We start from the raw sequence: 19,063 nt of genomic DNA, 5'->3' as shown, positions 1-19,063 counted from the left end.
AGACATCAAAAGGCAGCAGTGTGACAGGATTAAGGAACAGCGAGGGAGGATTAGAAAAGATTGCTGTGCTCCATACCGGCTTCTTAAATTCCACCCTGGAGGAAACTTGTTCATAACATTTAACTTTGAGGGGAACTGAGCCCAGAAAATGGGCTCTGAGCTAACCAGTCACATGCCTCTCACATGTGGTCCTGTGGGCAGAGGGGATGAAAAACCATGTGACCTCTGGTAGTTTCAGCCCCTAAAATGCAATGAAAGACTTCAAATCATTCAGTTTAAATCCTGCTATAGTGCAAACTTTTTCCTTTGTTGTTTAACAAAACCACATGTTCTTGCAGCACAACCAAGCAGCTGCCTGCATATTGTGCTGGTAGTATTATATGACTTTTTCTTGTGCCTTTAAATGTTGTTCATTAATATACATTTCTGCTTTCTCCTCCAGGGCCCTGCTTTCCTCTCTGAGGAATGGGCACCACAGAGGCAACCTTACGAATGGAGAACATGGAAGTGAAAGATGAGTGGCAAGATGAAGACTTCCCAAGGTTTGATCCTTCTACTTTCTGCTTAGTAATCATCATCTGTTAAACTTCCCTACTGATGCAAGTACTATGCTATACTATGCTATATGAAGAACTGCATTTTCCATTAATCACATCACACATCATGTGGTACAGTGCTGTGTATTTGTAGATTAATATTCAGCACATTTCATTGTTCAGAGTAGTAGACTACATTGTATGTGTTAAATTTGGTCTGGATTTGGATCTCTCTTTTTTTTTTTTTTTTTATTCACTTGCTTAGTGTGCATGACCTTAAACTCCATTATCATAATTCTATAGTAACCAAGCAAATAAAAAAGAAGTTAATGTCATAAGCTTTTTTTTTTTCCTTTTCCTTTTTTCAAATTTTATATTGATATACAAATGTATCTGTTGTTTTTTTTTTTGTTGTTTTTTTTATTACTGGACTGATTTGTACATGAAATTGTACTGAAATTATTTGTACATCACTGTTTCAGATGAGATTTACTTAAAAACAAATTAGCCAAGAAGGCAGGGATATATTGTTTAATAGAAAAAAAAAAAAACTATAAAAAAGTGCGGACATTAAGAATCAGTGCTTCATGGGCAGTGAAGTAGTAGCAGCATACTGTGATGACAATCACTACTTGGCTCCTCCTTTTTCTTCCCTCCCACCTCCTCAAACAGGGAGGCAGGAAGCTGGGGAGCAGGTGCAGCTCCGTCTGTAAATGGTCTAAGGCTACGTCATGTGATGCATCAGCAGTCACCGATCAACAACACCACTTCAGGAAAATGGTGGCAGTTCTTAGTTAAAGACAGACAAAGACGAGGTTACACCCAGCAGCTCATGGAAGACTCCAAGGAATGCTTTGCTCTGGTTTGTCTGCTGTCAGCTAAGGGGACAGGGAACAAGTATGCAAACCAAATATAGCTCTGTATGAGGTCACAAAGCTAATTTGCAACGGGTCTGATAAATGCAGCCTTGTGCTCTCTCCTGCAGGTAAGCATCACTGGCTATTTGTTTTTTTTTAGCCGAGGGATGATGCAGTAATAAAATCGAACAAAAGAGATGAGATTGCTTTTATTGACAGAGAAATCTCCCTCAATAAATCCACATTTTAACTGAAAGAACTTCAGTTTTGATAAAGGCAATGTTGCATCAGTAATCACTGCAGGGGCGTAGAGTCAAACTTGTGATTGTTTCTCTGGGCTGAAGCCAGTATCATGAGCTCAGGAGCAGCACACAATGTCCTCCGAAAGGAAAGATGAGGCGACTGGGTTTTGCAGGATCCCAGTCAGCTGAAAAACACTGCGTTGCACCTCTCATCATCGCTTTGCTTTTTAACCATTTAGAGTGCATTTTTCAATACCTCTGTGGCACTGCATGAATAGTATTGCTGACATCATGAAACAATAACTACATGACAAGCACATATGCCCTTTCTTGCACATTTAAATCCATAGGTAAGAACATATTCCACAAACAAGTACTGAGTAAGCAGATTACAGTTCCCTGTTTCAGTATGTGCAGGTGCAAATAAAAACCTTTACTGTTAAGAAAACCAAGATGCACCATTCTGTTTGTATGCAAAAACACTTTTTCCTCCATTTCCCATATGATGTATCTTCTCCTCTATTTCTCCTTCCCTCATTCTCTGCTTTGACTCACAGTGTTCTGTTCAACCCTGTAATCTTCATCTCTCCCCAGAGAGACATTTATAACTAGCTCGATCCTCACCTGCTCACTCTGTTTTACTGCAGAGCTTGCTCAGTGATAACACTGATCTAGCTGGTTTGACGAACCAGCAACTTGGCATATTTATTAAACAGCATCCTGATCACAATATCACATTTCATTTTTAAGTAATAGCTTGAAACTAGTGCCAGTTGCTGCTCACCTTGATACATTTTCCCTCCAGACCTCTACCAGAGTACGGAGACATGGATCCTTCTTGTGGTCTAACAGATAACAGAGTCTGTAAGTACCAAACTTGTCACCAAATAGTCATTAAAGGAAATAATATTGTTGCTAGGTGGCATTAAATACTGCCACTCCTCTTTTTTTGTCTTGCTGTAGCTCCTCCTAATTCCCTGCATGTCAGCCCACCTGGAGGAGGCGCTGGTGTGTCTTCGTCTCACCGCAAACGGCGTACGCTGGTTGCCCCAGAGATGAACCTATCCTTAGATCAAAGCGAAGGTTCTCTACTGTCAGATGACTTCCTGGACACACCAGATGACTTGGACATCAATGTGGATGACATTGATACTCCAGATGAAACAGACTCACTGGAGTTCATAACCAATGGAAATGACCTGGAATGGGAAGGTCAGAGGTCAAAGCTACCCAATCTGTATTAAAGCTAGGAACCAGGTTTACATTTTAGCCAATTAGAGGCTGTTATGACCTGTCACATGACATTCCACCGTTGTCCGATAATGATTATTGATCTTGAAGAACACCTGAAAACCAATTTCATCTAAGTGAATAAATCAGAAATGTGGAAAAACCTCCTTTTAAATATTTGGCGCTCAGTTCTTGAGAATTACAATTTGTATTATGACATTAATCATAAATCTTCAATTGAGAACGTAAATATAAAATTAATCATCTTGTTTTTATAAACTGTAGTATTCTCAGTCAAAATCTAATCCTAATTTTCAACCTAAAATATCTTTTAAAACAGTAAAGATTGGTAAAATATAATGTTGCTTAACAAGCACTTACACTGATGTTAATTTACTTCACGTTAGTGCATAATTATTAACCAAACCTGTCTTTGTCCAGATGATACTCCAGTGGCCTCCGCTAAAGCAGGGCCTGCTGATGCCTCGGGAGAAGCAGGTGAAAATGTGAATGGAAACAACGGGCGCCTGTGGAGAACAGTGATCATTGGAGAGCAGGAACATCGTATTGATATGCAGATAATCAGACCTTACCTTCGGGTCATCACACACGGAGGTCAGTCTCAATTTGATAAGGTCTTTATGACTTCTTTCCAAGTTAATGCTGTCTAAGAAAAACCTGTTGCATTATTCATTAATATCTGATGATCTATTTCTTCAGGTTATTATGGAGAAGGCCTAAATGCCATCATTGTATTCTCTGCTTGCTACCTGCCTGACAGTAGCTGTCCAGATTACCACTATATTATGGAAAATCTCTTCCTGTATGTATGCCAGTGCATGCGTATTTGGATGTGCTATACATTCTTACAGAGTTTTTTTTTTGTTTGTTTGTTTTGTTTTGTTTTGGTTTTTTTTAATTAAAATCATCACTCTTTTGTTCTCCAGATATGTGGTGAGCAGCCTGGAGATGCTTGTGGCAGAAGATTACCTGATCATCTACATGAATGGAGCTACTCCAAGGAGTAAGATGCCCGGGATCAGCTGGCTTAAGAAATGTTACCAAATGATTGACAGAAGGTAAAGAAAATAGAAACTCTTTTTATGCTAAATGTTATCACATATTCTGTGTAAAAAAAAACAAAAAAAACATTTTAGTACAAAAAATAAAAAAGATAACTCATAAAATGAACTGTTATTAGGCATACCATGCTATTTATAAATACTGAGTACTGTTTTCTATCAGCCCTCTGACACACATGTCACTGATGTTGACAGATATGATAGAGACATGTCTGTCATGCTATCAATAGCCTGAGGTTGACTCATACTTTTATTTACAACAGGATATGATCAAGAACGCATTGTATAATTTATGATGTCCTGTGTGTACTTTGAATATGTGTTCACTTTTAACAAAGGCCTGAGTCAATAACCATTAACTGACTGGGTTTTTCTTTGTGATTGTGTTAGATTAAGAAAGAACCTGAAGTCTCTGATTATCACTCATCCCACTTGGTTCATACGCACTGTCCTGGCTATATCCCGGCCATTTATCAGGTAACCGCATCAATCCAACAACTGAAAGTATACTTTGGTGTGCCTAGCAGAGAACGTTTGGGATTTGACTAAATACTTAAGTCTTTGTGACATTTTTGGTTGCTTTACTAGTCCATGTTCAGTTTACTAAAAGAAATAGATAAGTGCTGTATAAATGTAATCCCAGGATTGGTCCATGCACTAAATTTGTGTGCTTTAACTAAACCATGCTTAAATTCAGGTCATCATACCTGGTTCTTTGTGAGATGAAATGTGGCTAAATGAGTCAAATCTCAGACCAAAATGGCCCAAATCGCAGCTAAATATGGCAAAGATTATTGGCAAAAATTTGGCAAACTGAAAATGAGCAAATAAGAGAACTCAACTGGGTAAGAGCCTCAAACATTATGTTTTCTTCTGTCTTCTGATGAGCCAGCAAGTACCAAGGATGCACCTGACAGTAACAATATAATTTCTTCTTTTTCTCATTTCCCTTTGCAGTGTAAAGTTCATGAATAAGATCCAGTACATCCATAGTCTGGATGAATTGGCAGAGATTGTCCCCATGGAGCATGTTCAAGTTCCTGAGTGTGTGGTGCAGTAAGTATCAGTGACCACTAGATGGAGAAAACGAGCTGCATCTCAACCTGAAGGCAGCAGTTAATCCTACTCTACAAGGATTATTCATACAAACCCATTTGAGAACAAATCTGAGATAATTTTATTTGAATAAAAGTAAAACAGGATTACCCTGCTGATTCCAAAAAAAGGCCTACATATAAGGTTGTAGCACATGATGTAAAACTTCTCATTTTCCAGATTTGATGAAGAAAGGATTAAAGCCAGGAGGGAAAGGTAAAACACAGTTTTCTGTCTGATTTTAACAATATAACCTTTTAGCCCATGTATGCAGTCTAAAGCACATACTCTTAATTGCCTGACAATAAAAGTGCATTTGGAATATTTTCTAAACAAAACATTAGCTCAAGTGCGAAAAATAATTGTACGTGTGCAGGATGGAGCAAGAGCAGCGACAACAGGAACCACAGTCAGTCCCACAGGAGCCAATCAAAAAGTCTGAGAGGTACTGCACCGTTGCAGATGTTATAACATTTTAAACACCAGAAGTTTATTCAGCTCTGGCTTACATGAAGTTAAAGGAGAACTGTCCCACCATGAACCTTATAAAAGTTTTACTGTGTCTTTGTTTTCTTGTGTACAGGCCAAAATCAATGATTGTAAATCAAGGATTATGAGAAAAACAGAGTCTGATGGTAAAGGTAACAAAAACCTGTATTTTTTCTGTGATGGCTCTATCACATGACTCACAATATCTCCACTCAGACATCAAAATCCAGATGACATTACAAATCCCAGTACCATGAATGTATATGTTCCATAGGAAAAGTTTAAAAGTAGATATATAAGCATACCTCCTCACTATTGTACCTAAGAAATGCAGAAATACCTTTAGAGTGGCACATAAATAAAGATCCTATCTTGTCATCTCATAAAAAAGACAAATACAATAAAAGTTATGTTGGGTTTATTCAAAATATTGCAGTTGTTGTTGAGAAATTAGTAATAAATTTAATTTTCATTTTAACATCCCTTTCCTCAATTCTTACTGCCTCCATTGACTGATTACATAGGGTCCCATGTGGCATGGCAGCTTCATTGGACTGATAACAGAAACCAGAAAATGTGACTAAGGGTTTAGTAATCTCTTTCTGGGACAGTACTCTTATATAATTGAGAATATTAGATTTTCTTAACTTTACAATAATTCTTGATATTTATATAGAATTGTTGTTTTTTTTAAAATTATATAATTGTTGAAACTCCATATGTCATATGTTACTAAATATAAGATCTACTCTGGTAAATGCGTGAATGAGAAATGTCCCAAAGTTTTCTGTAGGACAAAGATAAGGTTAAGAAGTGCTATGTACAATAAGTGCAAACCTTGTGTTCCATTTACTTTCTGCAGATGTTATCTTAAATTCTTTTGCACTTTCAGTGCTCATTATGAAGGACCAAAAGTGCCAAAAGCAACAACCAACCAAATAAACATGCTCAGAACTACATAATATAGAAAATATAATCTATGTGTTCCATATATAAATTAATGTATTCTGATTTTATTTGTGTGTAAAATTATTATTTTTGTTTAGATTTGTTGATTCCTTTATACATTTATTCATGTTTTCATTTAAACATATATTTGTGTATTTTTACATTTATTTATGTACTCATTTCTACACTTTTTTCCACATATTATGATTTGTTTGTCTGTTCATATGTTTAGTCATTTTCTGTACAGTCTGTTTATAAGACAGAATTATTATGACTGGTATAAACTAGCAAACTGAAAAATGTACAGTATGCAGCAGCAAGATGTAACATGTTTTTCTGTCACAAAAACAGTCGTTTGTATTGTCACAAAAAGGATTAGGACTAAAAATGCTACATTGAACCAGTGAAAATTAAGTATAAATATAGTTTACAACAGTGACTCCTGTATAATTAGATTAAAAAAGCAAACAGCTCTTTTCAGACAATCTCCTGCATACCAGTGTTAACAGCTAAATGAAGTTAAGATAAAACTATTTTAAGTTTCCTCTCAAGCGCAACACAGTGCAGCCTACAGCCCAGTGATCAATAAAAATAACTTCTGAGATGGTTGAAAGTTTCACATACCTCTAATTCTGCTGGACAATGAGCTAAGCTTTGATCGCCACGCCACTGACATCCACTAATGCTTTGAACAAAGACTCACCACTATGCTTTACAAAGCTGTACCCCCACCCATTCTCTTCCATTGTTCCCAGTCCCCCCAACACATGAACTGCTACCATGTGCAGTGCCTTGAAAATAAATGGCCTCCCTGACTTCCAACAGCTTAGACCCTAACAGAACAGCCATGACACGCAGCACACGTAGCATTGCACGAGACTCCAAGCACCCCTTTAACATATTGTTCACTCCACAGGCTGCAGATACAAACCTCCAGCCTTAAAAGGGCACAGAGTGGCAGGACTTTTGTCCCCTGTAAGCATCCCTAAACACAACACCCTGGTTAATATGACTTTGTCTGTTCATTTTAAAACCATGACTTTAACTTCATAGCAAGAGACCCATCTTATCATAGGACTACGTTTAGTGAGTCTGGATTTGAATGCAAAAAAGGGTTGGTTTGAGTTTGATTTATTTGAAATGATTAATTTTTCATAAAAATAAATATATAGTAGTGATGAAAGATGATTTCATCCTCAGAAAGAACCACAGAGAGCTTTAGTGTTCACACATCTTCAATATCTAAGTTCAAACCTGATCATGATGCCAGAGCAGCAAATCTTTTGTGCAGCTCATCATCCAAATAAAATGATTCTTTCTGTCTATGCAGGGTCTTGCAGAGGCATCTCCAGCAATGTTTTCCCTTGGTTTTGTCAGTTGGTTGTCATCATTTTCCAGTCAAAATGAAGAAGGCAGCATCCTATTATACTACTCCTCCCTTCTCTTGCCTAAAAGGGTTCATATCCTATAACTACAGAAGGGAAAATAGTTTTACTGTCATTTATTCATTTATCCTTGATGGAACTGTCCCTTATTGTTCAATTATCACACGCGGCCATACTTTTAGCATTTGGTTGACTAAGAATGCAGATCTTAAAGCCAAAGTTGAAGGGTGTTTCATGGATTCCTTTAAGATGACATGTTCATCTAAAAACTTGGTGTAACTTGAACAAACTGCTCACATTTGTTGGCATGTTGATGTGTGTTAGTGAATAAAACGTGTCAAATATAATGACATTTTTCAAAGTGACAGATCCCTTCATCATTGTTTCTTTTTACCTCATCATTGCTGTATCATAAGGCCTTGTCAAGCTCTGTCTTATGGTGTCCTGACATTCTTTTACAAGTCCACGTGTACTAACATTCAACAATGTGGGAATACTTTGTTCTTGTTGGTCCTCTTTGCTCTGTGAGGTTCTCTTTGTGCCTCTCTTTGTGTGTAATGTATTATTCATTATCATGTGCCTCAATAATTTTGATCAGCTTTGCAGTTTCTGACAGGAAGACCAATACTAGAAAAAATGTATAAGAATGTGAAAAACAATGCATATGCCATTGGATTTAAATGACATTTAGTGATTCTTTGTACACTGCCTGGCCCAAAATATTTCCACCTGTATTTAACCAAGCAAATAGGTACGATCTTCCTATTGGATAATTACTGCATGAGCTATTATCTTTCAGCTGGTAATAAGTCATTTCACCTTAACCAATGCACAGAGTAGCTTCTCATTTTTTAAACAACAATGTAGAAGATGCGTCCAGTGGATGTGGAAAAGACGTTATTCTGTTTAGGAAGGGCCAAATCGTTTGCATACAGAAGATGGAGAAACCACTAAAATTGGATTATGAATTGTCTAATGCATTATTAAAAACTGGAAGGATAGTGGGGAACAATCATCTTTGAAGACTAAATTAGATTAGAAAAACATACTGAATGATGGTCATCAGTGACCACAATGGTTAAAGAACACCAGCAGAACTCTTAGTATGTTTAATAGTGACAGTAAGGACGTTTCCACATGAACAATGTTAAAGAGACTAACAGCTATGTAACCATAAGAAAACCACTAATCAGTGAGACTAACTGGAGATAAAAGATTCAGTTTGCTAAGAAGCATTAAAATGCTCTGATGCGTCCAGATTTGCCTTGTTCCAGAGTGATGGGGCATCATGGTAAGAAGAGCGGCAGATGATGTGATGCACCCATTATGCCCAGTTCCTACTGTGCAAGCCTACAAGAGCAGTTTATGATCTGAGGTTGCAGCAGTTTGTCAGATTTAGGTTCAGCAACATTAATGCCCGTGTAATGAAGTCAGCTGACTATCTGAATACAACGAATGACCAGGTTATTCCATGAATGGATTTTTTTTTCATTACTAATAGCACAGACATATTCCAAGATGACGTTGCAAGGATTAATCAGGCTTAACCACAGAGTCCAGACCTGAAGTGAGACTCTTTGGGATGTGCTGGAGAAGGCTTTGCAAAGTGGTTGGACTCTCCCATCATCAATTCAAGATTTTGGTGAAAAATTAATACAACATTGGATGGAAATAAATCTTGTGACATTGCAAAAACTTGTGGAAACAATGACACAGCAAATGCACACTGACATGAAGACAGTCAAAAGAAATATTAGCAACTTTCTTTTTCTTTGGTAGCTACTGTTTTTTGTTTTTTGGTTGTTTTTTTTTCTTATGTTTTGGCCAGGTAGTGTATAACATGTTTTGTATATAATGACTTTAACACTAACTAACCACATGGAAAGTATCTTCATTAAACTACCATGGCTTCTGTTATTTATTAATAACAAATGCTAAAGCATTACATTTCTCATTAAATGTATGTTTAAGTCATTCTTTTATTTTTCATATGGGAACATTTGTCATCAACGCAGACCAAAGCATGTTTTTGTCACACTGTACAGGCAGCAAGAAATTGTCAACAAGGAAGATATCAATATCCATGAAAAAAAAAAAACACATGTAGCTGTAATTGTGCTCATGTGTGCAAGTTACCATTTTCCACTTTATATGTGGTTGGTCTGGATGACAGCTAGGATGTAAACATAAGTTTAAACACTGCAAAGGTAGAGTCATGCTGGATGGAGTTAAACTGATATCCTTTGTGTCTTCCATCTTTTCAACCTCTTGTAGCAAAAGGGCAAAACAGATAGGATTTAGTTTTTGTATTTGCTTTATGCTCTTGATAGTGATTTGCACTTCTGGGTTCAAACATTTGAATGGTTTTCACAACAGAATTTGATGGTGTTTTAGATGGGAGGTTTTATGCATTATTGTTAGCATTATTGATGTGTTTTTCTAACTTCTTGTTATAGAAAAGTTATATGCATCTCTCAGACATAAATTAGACAAATAAGTTTGTCAAAACGTACATTTAAAATCTGATTTTAATCTGTTGCCTCTTTGGCACAGGAATGTTTAGTGGGTTTTTTTTCATACCCTTTGAACTGTTACATCAAATATTCATCACCTTTACAGAAGCAGTCCCAACACAACAGCCGCAGTTTAGTCTGTGAAGGAACGTTTCTCTGGCTGCGGTGTGCTGGCTGAACTGAGTGCCTGTTGTTCAACCAAAAGGAAACCTAGAAATGTGAAAGAATGTAAATTGTAGCTATTTGATTTTTATGATTTGTAATAATTTTCATTCCACCAACCAATGTCATCAGCAATGTTAGCATCTAAGTAGCCAATATCACCGTTCAAGAATTAAAATGTTAATTTTTACTGTAAAAGCACAACATCTATATTAGACATAACATGGCTACGTTTGTCCACTGTAAAAGGTTTGCTCAGATCAAAATTACTATGTTATTCCCAAACTGCAACTGAGTGTAAATATGAGTCAATAAACCGCTCATCTGAAAATATGGTGTGTTTGTTATTTCTATGTTGATGAAGACAAGGTCACCCCCTCATAAATGTGAATAATACTGTAAAAACTGTCTGTTGTGGAAATATTCACTAGACTTTTTAACATAACAAAGAGCAAAAAAAGAAGTGACACACCATTTCTCACCATTGTAAGAAACATATTAATGTTAACTTAATTATATTATATGCAACAGTGATGTTTCCTGAATGGATTTTTTAAAACACATAATATGTAATAGATGATATCCAATCTGTTTTTAAAAGTTAATATGATGGATGAATAAGTGCTTTCGGGGTGTACACCTAAAGGTGTCTCTCTAAAGATTTTCACACTTTTAAGAGGCCACAAAGAATAAATTATTTTATTTATACAGGAGGGAAAACCATGCAACAACACATTTTAAGAATGTTTAAAAGACTTTCAAGTATCATCTGTGCATTTCATTGCCTTGTTAGCGTTGATCAAGCTATTATTTTATAGGTGTTTCTGCTTATAATTTTATTGCAATTTTGTATTAAATATTGGTAAAACTGATATTTAATTTAGGAACATGACAGAGATAATAGATGTAGTAATGATTATTTAGACAATTATCCTAAACTACAGTCTGCATATGGCCACCAATAGTATAGTGTTTTTTTTAAACTAGGAGAGTTTAGAAACTATATATATATATATATATATATATATATATATATATATATATATATATATATATGTATATATATATATATATATATATATATATATATATATATATATATATATATATATATATATATATATATATATCACCAGAGTGATATATATACAAATCACTCTGGTTCATGCATAAAACTGTGATATCTGTCCAAATGAAATTCTTTTAAACCTAAGCTCCACCTTATGTCTCATTTACCTGACACACACACAAACGCACGCAAAGCTTTAAGTTATAATTTGTGTGTGACAAGACAATGCCACTATCTCTAGTACTGAAAATCAGCTTTGAAATAACACATTTAAAACCAATTAACTTAAACTATTAGTTTACCCTCAGTAGTAGTTATATACCTCTAGTCCACATTTGTTTAGTGTACTAGAAGTTAATTTAACTTCAGTATATTCAGTATACCACAAGTACACTTTTTTACGTACTAGTCATATACTTCTAGTCAACAATTTAGTTATTAAAGTATACTTAAAGTATACTTTTGTGAACCTAAACATATTTCAGTTTAGTCCAGAGAACTTTTAAGTTAGAATCATTTCTATTACACTACAAGTACAGGGTCATAGTATTCTTGCTATACTTAAACTGATATTCAAGCATACTTATTAAAATACCATTCAATCATATGAGTTTTTGCTAAGAAAAGCACAAGTTAATGGCTTAACCTAATTTTTCACTTGGATCAAGAGATACTACTACTTTGTGGCAAAAAGAAGTAAAAAAGTAAACTAAAGTAGGCCTAGTATAAGCTTTGGTATGAACTTATATGTAGGTTCAAGTATAAATGTGCTTAGTCTTAGACTTTTCTTCATACTTTTCAGTTAAAGTCAAATATACTTTAATAAACTAATCTTAAGTATAAAGATATAGTACATAAAAAGTAAACTTCAATATGCTGCCCCAGTTTAGTATATATTAAGAATACCTATAGTGCACTTGAATAAACTACTTTTTGCTCAAATATTTTCAGCTTCGTTACAGTACAAAAAATTAAATAATTTGTATGACAAATTATTATTTTTATGTTTGACATACTCTTACAAGCTGAATGCAAACGCTGTTGTTCTTTTATGGTGTAGTGCTACTTGTACTAAACGATCTAACATTTAAGTACTGACTTGCCATGATTTAGTTAGAAATATTTCTGTTCTTATTCAACAAATAGCTGTTCACAGCTATGTAACTAACCTTGACACCACAAGTTTCCCGTGAAACAGCATCACAGAAGACACAGCTGTTATTTTAATGTATCTATTCGACACCATCAATGGCAGTTTTCCGCTGCTCACTTCCTCATGATGCGGACTGACTGCTGAATGGAATAGTACGGGGTGCTGAAATCCTAGATGGACCGCAGCAGGTGCAGGGAAGGATCTGAACATGCTGAATCCTGCGAGCTGTGATTGGCTAGGCTTAGGCTGTGTGTGCCAGCTGATTGGCTGCTGCGGGTAGGCACGTAGCTTGACAGAAAAAAATGTACGACCACGTCAGACCACGAGAACGCCCCGTGCCTGCGTATGCCATGACGCAATGCCACCCCAGTGTGATAAAAACAGGACTGCCTCCTGAATCCAATCAGTGAAGAAGTTGAGGAGATAACTAGTTGGTGTGCTACTTGAGCTACTGCTACTTCAACAGTATTTTAAAAAAGCCTTTAATTTAGTGTTTTTGTTCCCTTACGTTTTTGCTGGACTCCTTCGTTATTTGACGTTGAGGGAAACTGTTGAGAGAAGAGGACAAAATGAAATACATAATCGGGATTGGCGGGTAAGTGTGTTTTTTTTAATCATTGTTTTAATAAAATTAATAGTTTATTTTTCATCACATTAAAATGACACTTTCGTCGTTTTAGATATGGCAGTGTGTATTTTAATGTAACTGTAACGTGTCCTGTTAACTGACAGGAAGTTGAACAGGACAACGTTTCTTAGATCAGTCTTGTTTTATTTAACTTAATGATGAGAGCATGCAAGTCAGTGGTTGGAATTAAATAACTGGTCTCATAATGGAGACTTGAGCTAGTTTGCGGTAGATCAGGATGCCTATGTTCACGTTTTTTATCAGCTGCCCGCCAGAAACCAGTTTAAAGGCACGTCCGGTTTGACTGGTTTGTTGTCATAAATCGAGCGGGACTTTTGAAAATTCACCGCGAGACTCACTTCAAAAGTGGAGGGAGATTTAACTTTAGTCTGTTTACTATCTCAGAACAAGGACTAGGTCATTAACATCATCCCTATAATCATTCAAACTAAATACGAGCCTTTAGATACGGAAAGCACACAATTTGACATTCAATTTTGGCAGCTATCTAATAAAAACAGCTATGTTTGTTTATTGGAAGTAAAGTTTGTTCTTGACAAACAAGTACATCCTTGTGAAACTGCTTAAAATCCCACACATGCATATTTTTTATTACATAATGTAAATTTAAACTGATATGGTTACTCTTTTGTGCTGCTGATAAAGACTCAATTAAATGTAAGTTGTAAACAATAGACACTATTTTATCAATAATATTGAAATTTAATTTCAACCCAGTGTCACTGGCAACAGATTTTTATTATTATTTTTAATTGTACTTATTTTTGTTTTTCCAGAGTGACTAATGGTGGTAAAACCACTCTGACAAATAAACTGATCAAGACTTTGCCCAACTGCTGTGTTGTGCATCAAGATGACTTTTTCAAGGTGAGTTGAAATAAGTAGAAAGCTGATACGTTGTTTTTATTTTGCTACCTTTGCAATTAGATTAGCACCGCATGTGAGCAAAGTGAGGGTTGCTCCCATGAGGTGTCTCCCATCCCCCACGCTCTGTTTCCCACAGCAGATCTGGAAATTTCCATGTTTCCTATGCAAAAATACTTTGTTTCCATCATGTTTACTTCCTTTACCCTGTGAATATGTGTGTATACAGTCTTTTGCTAACAATCTAACAGACTTTAACATCCCAAATCCTCTGTTTATGCCCTCTATTTTGACTGGAAGTTAAATATTTATTCCTCACCTTTTTAATCCATGAGCACACTGCTTTTGCTTTCTATTCATCTCTCTCACATCTGTGTACTTACACGTGCTAAATTTTGTGCATGTTCTTTGCTATGCGCCTTTTTTTCCCCCCGTGCTCTCACGCGTTTGGCCTTACAACTTGGGCATGAGATCTGCAAGTGTTCAGAGCTGTAAGGTTGCAGCAATGTTTTATTGGTGACTGTTATTTCAGAAACCCGATCAGATAGAAGTCGGGGAGGACGGCTTTAGACAATGGGATGGTAAGACTTCACTGAAGACTGCCGATGACTCATCTCATTGTTAGTCTTACATCCACATACCTGCCCCTTCTTGCTATAATAAAACCCACACTCAACGATTACATGCATCATAGCAGGAACATGTACATCACAAGTTTAGTTTGCAGTGCCTTCAAATAACTTTCATAGAACAAACGCATTCCCAATTCAGTACAGTCTTTGCTTGTGTCTATTCTAATGTTCTGTCTGTCTTTTCCATTATTTTCCTGTCTGTCAATCTTGCCCTACAGTGATCACAGCTATGGACATGGAAGCAATGACCAATACGGTAAAAGGCTGGATGGAGAACCCAGCGAAGTTTGCCCGCTCCCACGGCGTCGCCCTGTCTTCTGCAGATGCAGCCAATCCTGACGAACAGATCCACATCCTGATTGTGGAGGGCTTCCTGCTCTACAACCACCCGTGAGTTGATTTTTAATATTCCAAGTTCTGCATGGCTTGCTTTTTTCTTCGCGTAAAGCAAGGCAGGATACTTGATCATGTCTCGTTGTGGTTGCACTGCACCAAACGGCTGACTAGCATGAACATGTAATATTGAAATATCAACCTTTTTTGTAAATCATAAGAGATGTGAGTGGTTTGTACATTCTGTACAGCTAATTGTTTGGAAGATTGTTTTTTTTTTTTTGGTTGTTTTTTCTCCAAAGTGAATCAAAAGTAAGAAAATTGTATTGTCACAGTTTACAGTGAGGGGGGGTGGCTAGTCCATACTGGTTGGCACAAGTTGTATGAATTTCATAAACTGTAGAAGGATCCAGTTATTTCTGTCATGTCACGTGCTAAGTTTGCATGCTCACTACTGGCTCCTGTCCGCAAGCAGACTTGTGCAGCGGCTGCTGTTATAGATAAGGGCTTCATGAGAAAGAGGCTCTCTGAGTGGTCCTTTAAGGTGACGGCAGGGTGGTCTGTACTATGTGTACTAACGATGAATGCAAAGCGTCCTGGAGATATGTAGATAAGAGGGGGCATGGACAGTTGTATAACTAACTAGCTTTTTACTAGGAAGGTGTTACTGTGCATTAACTTCTTTAACCCCCCCCCCCCCTTTTTAGGCCCCTGCTGGACATTTTTGACAAGTGCTATTACATCACAATACCTTATGAGGAGTGCAAAAGAAGAAGAAGGTGAGCAGCCACAACTTTTGTGTTCTTGAAGTTTCATGTCTGTTTTGTTTTTTTGTGTGTGTTTGGTTGGGTTTTTTTTTTTTTGTTATAGGTGCTGACTTTATCCTCCCCTTAATCTCAATAGAGCAGTTTCTACGACTGCTTTTATTTAATTATATAATATTTTTTGTTTTTCAGTACGAGACAGTATACTGTCCCTGACCCCCCAGGTCTGTTCGATGGCCACGTGTGGCCCATGTACCTGAAGCACAGGAAAGAAATGGAAAACAGCGGCTTGAAGTTTGGTATGTTACAGTTGATTTAGGCTTGAACACAATCTTTTTTTAATCTCCAATTTTTTTAAGTAGCATTATACGATCTGATCTGTCCTTGGTGTGAGATCTTTTAAGGCCAGTTTCCAAAATCAGTAATTGATGAACAATTTGTGTTGCAGAGTACCTTGATGGTTTGAAATCGAAAGAGGAGATTTACAACATGGTGTATGAGGACATTCAGAACAACCTGCTCAATCGTTTATAGGTGAGAAAGATGAGGAAGTTCACTTTCACACTTTGTTTTGTGCTAGACAATAATTTGGGGGAGGGAAGAGTCTGTCAGAGTATGTTCAATGCTTGTGAGAAACATCTTTCATAATATTTGCATTATAAAGCTGTAAAAAAAAAAAAAAAAACCTGTCTTATGTCTTTGTTTTTGTCTTGCAGCAGGAAGACCCCTCTCCACATATGTACAAACTTTGTAAATAACTTCAATGATTCTTTTTTTTTTTATTGTGTTTTTGTAATTATCTTTTTGTAAATGAGGCGATGTTAAGTTATCATTTTATATTCAGATAGGTTGTTTTTTTTTTTTTTGTTTTTTCTTTTTGCTTGTTTTTCAATTTTAAGAAGTGATTGTTGAACGGAACATAACATTACTACAGTTATTCTAAAAATATTGACTTGTTTTGGACCATTTGTGGCTGTTGCATCGTCCTGCAAATAAATGCATCCGTTCCTGTTAAAATACAGATCAAACATCTCTCTGGTTTTTACTACATCAACTGTACCACATGCAGATAAACCAGTTTTTACTTAAAATAAAAAACTCAAACCCTTTTAATATTGACATTAAACAGATTTAGAGTTCTGTTGTGGGTTTTATTTTAATTCATACACTTGTTGGAAAGGATGATGACCCAGCAGACCTCAGTACAACTGAAATGTCTTGTAAGACTGGAGAAACATGTTATGCAAATTCTTGCTAGTATGCATCTGATTTCTACATGATTAACTTTCTTTAACTTAAATACAAAGCAGTCTGCTGCATAGAGCTGAAAACCATGACAGTATGTACCTCCTGATGGGTGTTAACTTGGTTGTATGCTAGCTGCCTTTAGTTTATCCATGAGAGAATATTGCTGATATCAGCATTTGAGGTTATTTCCTAGTTTTACCTTATTTGGGAATTTGTATTCCCTCAGTCTAGCTGTTTAGAGATGGAATTGTGCATTTGTATTTAGAAGAAATCTGCATTTCCTGACCTCATGGTTTCCTTTTATTGTATGTACTCAAATGCAAAAATAAAAATGTGTCAAACATGAAAGAACTCATAGGTTCAAAAGAGGTATATATTAAAACCATTACATTTTCAGTTGAACATTACCTTTTAGTTACATTTGGCCATTCATTGCCATACAAGAAACTGTAATAAAGTTTGCCTTTGGGGATTAAAAACTATTTCAGTTCAACACATACATTCTGTCAGAACATCTTATTTTATAGGATATACATTATTTTGGCCTTAAACACCAGTTAAAATAGGTTATAGAAAATATCTAAATCTTATGAGATCATTTTAAGTGTTTTCATACTCTAAAGAGTTTGTAACTGTATTCTGTATTTGCGTGTGTGCATCTCTTTTTTTTCCCCCCCTTTTTAACTTGTAATTTGTCAATGGTTCTGAGGAACTCAGACAACAGAAATCCTCTCCTGATGAGCATAAGGGATTTTTGGTTTGAAATGTTCATTTTTAAACCCTAATCCAAAAAGACAAATTGTACTAAATCAGTGTTGATCCATTCTAGTCCTCAGGACCCCTCAGGCTGCATATTTTAGACATGTTCCTCCTCCAAAGCACCTGGGTTGGAATATTGAACTTCCTTATCAAGTTCTTTGTAGCCTGTTAAAGTAGGGTTGCCTATAAAACATGCAGGGAAGGGGGTCATGTGGACCAGGATTGAGAAACATTGCACTAAATGGACGGTAAAAAGACAACCAGGTGAAATAATAAACACTGCATAAATAATAAACACAAAATTAAAAAAGATTTTGATATGATCACTTTATGAGGTTGAATTTATTCGTAACAATTTTTTAATATTAGCCAGTGATCAGATTTCATATTAATTTTCAAATATAACATAACAATATGAAAGATTAATTGCTTTATTTGGAACATGTTAAGGACAAAACCATCAAAGTAAGGAAAACAAAACAAAAAAAATAATACATGAAATGAAAAGAAATCAGACTAAATAACATGCTCAAATGGAGCAGGAATACACACAAGCTTATTGACTACTTTCTCCAGATATGTACATTTTAAAAGAAGTGAATTTGTATGATCTCTGCAACCTTTATACAGTATAAATATAGATGAAAATGAACATTTATATCAACATTTGTATCACCCAACAATTCTGTGTAGTTGTTCAAATAAAATTAATGGTAAAAAAAAAAGAAAAAGTGGAGTGAATTGCAGTATACATATATATATATATATATATATATATATATATATATATAATAAAAACTAAATCACTAAATCACTAAAAATGCTTGATTGGAATATCTGTTTTTCTGTTAGAGTTTAATGATTTTTTTTTCTATTTCATCTTCACATTTATTTTTTATTCTGCTACATTATAGTGCTTAAACTCTGGAGCATTAAAGTTGGATGAACCACCAGTGTTAAGCTGTAAATGAAGAAAGCGGTGCATTGGACTTGCAACATGATCGAGCTGGTGTCAACTTTAATTATCTGGATGTCATTATTAGAACTTGTCTG

General features: G+C 35.8%; 2 protein-coding genes across 2 annotated transcripts; both read left to right on the top strand.

Moving 5' to 3' along the window:
* Positions 1-465: 465 nt before the first annotated feature.
* atcaya (ATCAY kinesin light chain interacting caytaxin a) lies at positions 466-5,659 on the top strand (the record flags this gene model as incomplete). Its single annotated transcript, XM_079244672.1, has 11 exons — positions 466-542; positions 2,441-2,499; positions 2,599-2,847; positions 3,307-3,480; positions 3,586-3,688; positions 3,813-3,944; positions 4,338-4,424; positions 4,905-5,003; positions 5,223-5,258; positions 5,419-5,487; positions 5,626-5,659. The coding sequence occupies 11 exons, from the start codon at positions 466-468 to the stop codon at positions 5,657-5,659; spliced, it is 1,119 nt and encodes a 372-aa protein (XP_079100798.1).
* Positions 5,660-13,180: 7,521 nt separating this feature from the next.
* On the top strand, positions 13,181-17,560 carry mibp (muscle-specific beta 1 integrin binding protein). The gene is made up of 8 exons (XM_079244843.1): positions 13,181-13,356; positions 14,187-14,277; positions 14,807-14,855; positions 15,125-15,296; positions 15,947-16,018; positions 16,196-16,302; positions 16,452-16,537; positions 16,720-17,560. Exons 1-7 carry the CDS (start codon positions 13,331-13,333, stop codon positions 16,535-16,537), a joined length of 603 nt encoding a protein of 200 aa, XP_079100969.1. The 5' UTR covers positions 13,181-13,330; the 3' UTR covers positions 16,720-17,560.
* The last annotated feature ends 1,503 nt before the right edge of the window (positions 17,561-19,063 follow it).

This window comes from Telmatherina bonti (genome assembly GCF_933228915.1).
Source record: "Telmatherina bonti genome assembly, chromosome: 8".
Taxonomy (NCBI): Eukaryota; Metazoa; Chordata; class Actinopteri; order Atheriniformes; family Telmatherinidae; genus Telmatherina; species Telmatherina bonti.
This window is presented reverse-complemented; position numbering and strand designations above follow the sequence as displayed.